Source organism: Gorilla gorilla, chromosome 11, assembly GCF_029281585.2.
Source record: "Gorilla gorilla gorilla isolate KB3781 chromosome 11, NHGRI_mGorGor1-v2.1_pri, whole genome shotgun sequence".
Classification (NCBI taxonomy): domain Eukaryota; kingdom Metazoa; phylum Chordata; class Mammalia; order Primates; family Hominidae; genus Gorilla; species Gorilla gorilla.
Window position 1 is genome coordinate 124,975,750 of NC_073235.2, and position 7,389 is coordinate 124,983,138.

Sequence of the window (7,389 nt, forward strand, 5' to 3'; positions counted from 1 at the left end):
CTCCCAGACACAGACCTCCTTTCAATCACATTTGTTCAAATTATTCAGCAATATAGAGCATGTAATCTTGTGTAAAGACAGCACGTGGGGCAAAATAATTCTCCCCAGAGAAAGCGTCTTCCCCTTCGGGCCCGGGGAGTGGCAACTTAGGAGACCCTGCAGCTGGTAGAGAGTCTAGCTTGCTCTAGAAACAGCCTCCTGGCGAAGAGAAGTTCACCCAGGAGCTGGCCTTGATGAACTCTGCTCCCACCGATCCCTGTCCAATTGGGATCTCTCCCTTTCTAAGGGACTTGGGCCAGCTGATAGCCCTTGGGGTTTCTAGCCAAAAGTGCAGCAGCCAAGGGTCAAAGAGGGTCCAGAAAGGAGGCCCAAGCAGCAGTGCCTGTGTCACCTGTTACATCTTGGGACAGAGACCACAGCAGCGGCAGGGCTGCTCCTGGGCCCCCAGCCCCCATTCTTGCTCTGGGTGTTACATTCTACTCTAGGCTGGGTGTGAAGGGAGTGTGTAGGGGGGCGATGAGCATCTCTGCTGGGGCGCCCTAACCTGGAAAACCATTGAAAACGGCTCAGGCTTGCAAGACTTCCTGCCTCCCCGGGATTCCCAGAATCTTCAAGTGGACGGAAAGGCGATTCCTAAACAAGTTATAGAAACTTCTAGATGCTATTTGAGATAAATAGAATTCTAATTTATTTAATTATTCTAAAAATTCCAATCACAATGGCGCGGCGTTAGCCACCACAACTTTGCAGGGCAAAAAAAAAAAAATGCTTCCTGAACTAACATATGTTTCACAAGTGTGGGCGCAGCCGGGACAATTTCGAGACAATTTCGAACGGACAAATTGCGGAGAAGTTGCTTCTGCCGCTCAGAAGCCGGTTCACCTCCTTCTCCACCGCGGCATTTCCAAAACAACAGGGGCAAGTCTCCCCGGCTCGCTGCAGGCCTGGCCGCCCAGCTCCGCCAGGATTTGCAGAGAGCAGCGCGCTCCATTTGCAGAAAGGAAATCGAGTAGGTCCTCGCCCCCGACTGGTGCTTCTTGGGGTGTGGGATGCCCGGGGAATGGGCTTCCTGGAAGCACCAAAGGAGCCTGCGGAGCCTGGGGATGGGGTGAGGCAGCCGGTCCCAGGCCCTGGGATCCTGGCGGCGCGCTGAGGCCCTCCCTTACCTTCCAGCGGGAACCCGCTGCGCGGGTAGTTCTGCCCCGGGCCCGGCCGCATCATCCTGGGCACAGCGCCGGCCAGCGTGGTCATCCTGGGGGCAGCTTCGCTCGGAAATTATATCCAGGTGAAGGCGAAACGGAAAGGCGAGTGCGGCTCGGGTGACCCTCGGGAACTATCCGGAGCGTGGAGAGCCCCTCCCCAAAACGGCTGGAGAGAGAGGGAGGGACGCGGGGAGGGGGGCTGTCGGTTCCTAGTCCAGAGGCTGGAGCTGGAACCCGGGAAAGGGGAGGATGGGGAGGCCCCGGAGTCCAGGATCCCGAGCCCAGGGCGGAAAAGTTTGGTACGAGTCTGGGCAGATGTTCCAGCGACTGGGGTCCTTGAAAAGGGGGCTCAGAGAGCCACGGCGAGCCGGGGAGCCTGGTGAGGCGGGAGCGCGGCCTGCCTGAGTCTCCTCCTGTGGTGACACCGAGTGCGGGGATCCGGGCTCGGGAGCATTTATTAGTTCTTTTACCCAAAGCTTGGTCAGGAGCCCTGAGCTGCGATTGGCCGACGGGGAGACCGTCCCGGGTGGCGGAGACACGCGCTGATTGGGCAAAAGCAACCACTTTCTCTTCCCATCTCTGGTGGTGCCGAGGCCTCTGCTGGCCCCGAGGGGGACCCGCGCTGCGCCCCTTGCCCAGGAGAGAAGGTTGGCCTGGTGGAAACTGAGAGAGACAGCCCCAGGGAGATGGCAGTTGCTGAGGGCGGAGAAGTTCCTGTCTCTCTGTCTCTGTCTCTCTGTCTCTCTGTCTCTGTCACTGTGTGTGTGTGTGTGTGTGTGTGTGTGTGTGTGTGTCTTTCTCTGATCACTCTTTCCTTGACTTTCTATTTCCCTCTCTGTCTCTTTCTGTGCCTCTGTGTGTGTGTCTCGCTCAGCCTCTACTCCTCTTGTGATTTCCTGTGTCTCTCTCTATGTCTCATTTTTTCTACCTGTAGGTCTCGCTCTCATTTCTCTTGGCTTACTGCCACTGGAGGGGGCACAATTCCAATAAGAAAGCATCTGGGGCCCCAGACATATTTAGCTTTCCTTCCTGTGGTCAGTGCCCCTTGGCCTAGGCTTGTTAAGGGGTCCTCCCGATGGGGTTCCTCCCGGGAGGAGTCCAGGGTGCGCTGATGTTCTTTTGTCTTCTCCGTCCGCAAGCGGGGCTAATGTGAAGCACAGGCAGCCGTCGCTAGGCCCAAGCACTCGTTAGTTGAAGGCTGGGGGTGTGGGGGAGGGTGCAGAAAAAAACCTGGCTCCTCTTCTTGATGTAAAAACCGCTCTGGCAAGCAGCGGTTCTAAATCTCTACGTATAGATCCCCGATGCGTCGACAGAGATGTGTCTGTATGTTAAAGTTTTGCCCGGGTTCAGCGTTTGTTCTCAGGAATTTATTATGGCATTCAGACTAAACTGCTGGAAAAATAAAAGGAACGAAGTCTTGGCTAGGAGCTGAAGTGTCCCCAGCAGGATATGACGCCAGGAGTGTTGTAAAGACTGTCTGTCCTTAGAGAAGGTACCATTGTGCATAGCCTTTTATTTATAACTTGGTAAGTGCCAGCGAACTCGCCTCCTTTACACCCCCGAGTGCCAGCCCCGCGCTCTGCACTGCGCTTTATTCGCTCGAGTCTATTCAGGGACTGTCACTCCGGGGCCGCGAGGTATTCAGGGCCTTAATCAATCAAAAGGATGAGAATCGGGCAGGTTTTTCCCTTGAAATAAAGGAAACAATGACTTCTGGGCTTCAAGTTCCCCCTTTTCCTTTTACGATTTTTGAATTTTTCCTGCCCCTGGAGGGAGTTCTCCACTCCTCTCTCTCTGTCCCCCTCCCCCACCCCCTTTGACAGTTTTGACGTGAACTCGGGCCCCCAACCCTACTTCCCCATTCCCTAATTAAGGCAAACTCAGAAGGCAAGATGTAGGGGGGTGTGGGGTATAGCTGCTCAGCAGTCCACAAGTTGGCCCTTTAAAAACCCACTCACCATTGGGGAAACCAGGCAAGCTTTCAGCCTGCCTGATGCCAGAAGGCTTGGTTGACCCTCAGAGCCACGGAGACAGGTCTCAGGAGACTCCCAAAAATGTCTGGACCCATGAAGGAGGCATGTGCCTTGTTTAACCTGGTTTTACATAAAATGATTCAATTTTTCAAGGGGAACATTTTCTCATTTTCTTTTTAAGGCATTCGGGCCACCAAAGCCTGTGTCCGTACGTTTTAAGCCACTTCTCAGCGATAGCATTTTGAGAGCTAGACTTTTTCCAAGTTTTCTTCTTCCCAAAGGTTGAGCAGAGTCGACAGAGCACTTTCTGGGGTCAGCGGTAATTGCTGGGTGAAGGAGGTACCCGAAGTGTAATTTCAAGAAGGCAAAAGTAGGCTCAACTCTCAGCTAAAATAAACTCTTGGACCCCGCGAGCAGTTAAAGAACATCTAGGGCTGAGTCTCATTTGTTTTTGAGCCGGAGGCTTGGTCTCCAAGCCCTCCCAGCGTCCACCCGTCTCTCTCCTGCCGGGAGTTTTCTCTCCTAAGAGCCGGCAGATGCTGGAGGGAGGCGCTTGCTGCCAGATTCCTTCTCCCGGTCCCGTAGATTGCAGAGTCCGCGGGACCGTTGAACGGAGGTACTGCCGGCTGAGCTGGGTCTTAAGTGCCCATGGGGGCTGGTTCATAAACTAGCTGTCACTTGCTATAAACATGTACAAATGGAGGCCACAAGGATGTGGGGGTGCTGGGGGCCTAAAGCTCCGGAATCAGGAGGCGACTCATTTTCTCTCCTTTCCGGCCTCTTTCTTTTCTGCTGAGCGCTCTGAGGTTCATATGTACCCAGATGATCAGCCCGGCCCTTCTCCACCGGCCAGTGGCCAGAGGTCCCTGGAGACCCGGAGAGGGGTGGGAGCGCACCCTTAGGCTCTGGACAGCTGGGCCACAGCCAAAGACTTAATGAATCTAAATTTCTTGTGGCCTGTGTCCCCGAAGTCCGACCTGGGATGGCCAGGACAGCAAAGTTGGCTGAGGCTGCCTGGCCTAGGGCGCCCGCACGCCGCCAAACCTAACCCGGCTCAGAGCCGTGACTCCGCAGAACAGGGCGCAACAGGTCTCAGGAATGCCGGGTGATTCCAGCCACTCTTTCTCTGTCTCCGAGTCTTGGGCCTCCCCTTTATTTCTTTCTGAAGTCTCTCCGGAGCCCAAGCCACCCCACACCCAAACCCCGCAGCTGGATGGGAGTCCAGGCCACTTCCCTATCCGCAGCCGGTGGGCCAAGGAGTCCTGGTGCCAAATTTGGCCGCGGTACAGGCGCTAATTGGTAAAGGGATGACCCAGCGGTGGGGCTTGGAAGGCGAGGGCCCGCGCCCTGCATCCTTGAACCCTGATTTGGGAGGCAGTGACTTTTCCCTGGGCTAACAAATTACCCAGAAAGCATCAGTGGGACTCTCCACAACGGTGTTGTGAACGAGTGTAGCGTCCACTCACGCTCTGTGCACGTTCGAAATGAAACTGGAGCCTTGAAGACGATATTTGGATAATGTGACCAAAAAAAAAAAAAAAAAGGTGGGCGGGGGAGATAGCTTCTGTTGTCCCCTCTGCGCCTCTGCCCCTAGTTTCAGAGACACTACAGGTGAAAATAACAGCGGGCTGGCTGTCCAGGCCTGAGTGGAGCGTGCCCTTGTTAGCTTGAAGGTTCTCCCTCGCAGCCCGTTTGGATGCGTGCGTCTACAGCCCAGTCGCACTTGGGTGACTTCGGCCTGGGCTGTGAAGCACCCTTCAGCGCACAGCCTCCGCACTTGAGGACACTGGCACAAGGGTTTCATGGCCCGTGGACTTCTCAGGGCCTCTGAGGGTTGACTTCATACTCAGCCAGACACAGGTCTTAAGAGGAAATTATGATCTATGCAAAATAATGTCCCTGACCTAGTGGGGAGCGGGGGTGGCGTCTGCCACCCAGACCTTTTTCCTCCCGTTTGAAGGGCCGAGCTCTGGCAGGCTGACATGGTCGAGCAGAGAAGCTCCTGGCCACCCGCCCGGCCCCAGGCGTGACTCTCAGGATGCAGTAAAAGTTGGGCAAACGCCGAGAAACCCTCAATCCCACAGAAAGCCTGCCGGGGGCTCACGGGGAGGACATCAAAACGCCAGGTTCGTGATCATGAGCTTCCGGTCCGGATGTGATGATACAGGATTGGTGAATGCCCGGGTTAAACCCGTGGTCCTTCGCAGCCGCTGCCTCAGTGACCGTCATTAGGCCCCCCGCAGTTATTTGTCAAAATCATTGGCGCCGCTCTTCTCCCCATCGAAAAATCAGTCGGGATGAGTTCGGATTAAGGGACTAGATGAGGATGTGGACATCTCATTGAAACGTGGTGTAGGTCAGCCGAAGTGGGTTTGCTCCTTCAGCTGGGGGAGCCCCAGGGAACGTGTGAGCGGGTTTACAATAAGGAGCATATGGTTTGTGGGAAGATAGGAAGGGAGAAGGAAAATAGGAAAGGAAAAAGAAAAGAGGGAAAGAAGAGAGAGGTACTTTTTTTTTTTTAAGGCAGTGAGGGAGGGAGAGAAGAATAAATCTCACAGCAGCTGGTGTCCTAGTTCATTTGGGTCTGAGAAAATTATTTTTAGGCAAACAAGGAAGACAAGATCCCGCCGCCCGATTCTCCAGGGCGGGAGGAATAGGATGTCTTGTAAAAAATAAGTAAGTCCTGTCTAATCTTCCAAAAAATGTTCTGCTCAATTAGGTAAAAGTTCATGGTGGGGTGGGGGTGATGTTTAGAAGAGAAATTCTTCGGTAACTGCTCTTTGGTGTGTGTATTCGGGGAGTGTGTGTATTCCGGGTGTGTGTATGTGTGTGTGTGAAAGAATCTGGCGTGTGTGAAAGGGGTAAGGGTTGAAGGGCCTTATTTAGCTGGGGGACCGTCTTGTATTGGGAGCGGGCAGCCTAGGCCTTGGAAAGACCAGAAAATCTGATCTGTGCGGAGGCAGGTGAAGGCTGTGAGTGAGGTGGGGGCGGGAACAGAGCTGGAGGAAGTGAATAAAAGAAACCTTGGGGTCCGCTGGTTTCCTTGACTCCTGGAGCAAAAAAGTAGGCGAGTGACCACTCCAGGAACTCCTGCCTCCGGGCGCCGGTACATAAAGAGCTGGAGCTGTGTGTCCTGCTCTTGGGGGAGGAGGGTACTGGGAAGGGGGAACTAACAGGTCTTTCTTTCGCTCGGATCAGGACTGGACTCCTTCTGACTCCACGCGGCCCCAGCTCCTGAACCAACGCAGTGAGCCTCAGCCGCTTCTCAAACTGGGTCTGTTAGAAAATTTCTCCTCGAGATGGATTTCAGCGGCAGGAAAGAGGGGCCAGTGACGCGAGGAGCAAGAAAAGAGTAACATGGGAGATGAATGTTCAAACCCAGATCTCCTCGCTGAGCCTGGAAGCTCGCCACCGTGGGATCACGGGAACCAGAGGCAAGAGGCTGCGAATGAGTCCAGCACCCGCGTTCCTCGAGTTTTAAAAGCACACCTGGGGCCAGAGACTGCACAGCCAACTAAACGGAGTAAACGCAACAGGTGGAGGAGGCAGAGCTGTCAGGGGCCAAGCCCGGCGCGATCTGGCCAGTTCTTGGGGAGCGCGGACCTGGGACTGCAGAGAGGCGTTTTGAAGAGTGCTGCGCGCACCTGCCTCTCGGAGATATCCAACTCCACCCGGGCGTCTCCTGAGAGCGCACAGTCCACAGACCCCGGGAGGGCTGCCCGCCCTAGGACACGTCCTCTCCCGACCCCTCACTCTTTCAAAATTGGGGAAGAGGCGGAGGAGATGAAAAAGAAGAAAGAGAGAGAGAAGAAAAGAGAGAAAGAAGGAAAGAAATTTTAAAAAATAATAAAAGGAGGGAAGAATGGAGGTAAAACGCGGGGGAGAGAAGAGGGGAGAAACTCTCATCACCACAACCAAAGCAGGAGGCCTAAGCTTCCTGAATTTCTACACATGATTTGCATTAAGTTCCTTCCTAGACCTTAAACTTTTTCATCTCCCGTCACCCAAGAAAACACCCATTTCCTCTTTTAAATAAAGTTTCTTTTTCTGGAGATGAACCTTTAAACAAGTCGTACGTTTGGGAGCGAGGGACAGGAGAATAATTTTGATCCAGAACCTTGGAGATTGGAGAACCAGGTGGAAAAATTCTAAAAAGATGAAAACTGACCATCTCCGACACAGAAACCCATCGAAAGGGGCCACCGAGACCCGTT

The 7,389-nt window shown here is 54.1% G+C and overlaps 1 protein-coding gene and 1 long non-coding RNA gene across 4 annotated transcripts in view; one reads left to right on the forward strand and one right to left on the reverse strand.

Annotated features, from left to right (window-relative positions):
• The window catches only part of PAX3 (paired box 3), a 98,990-nt gene extending 97,356 nt beyond the window's left edge, over window positions 1–1,634 (reverse strand). For 2 of the 3 annotated variants that reach the window (XM_019021643.3, XM_004033270.4), the window contains exon 1: window positions 1,167–1,634. In XM_019021643.3, coding sequence (XP_018877188.1) covers window positions 1,167–1,251 — 85 coding nt within the window. In that variant the 5' untranslated portion in view covers window positions 1,252–1,634. The remainder of the gene's footprint in view (window positions 1–1,166) is intronic. The other variant, XM_004033272.4, reaches the window with a different exon arrangement.
• Window positions 1,635–6,532: 4,898 nt separating this feature from the next.
• LOC101153313 (coiled-coil domain-containing protein 140) lies at window positions 6,533–7,015 on the forward strand. Its single transcript, XR_004069647.1, has one exon. It is a non-coding gene; the product is annotated as a coiled-coil domain-containing protein 140 (long non-coding RNA).
• The last annotated feature ends 374 nt before the right edge of the window (window positions 7,016–7,389 follow it).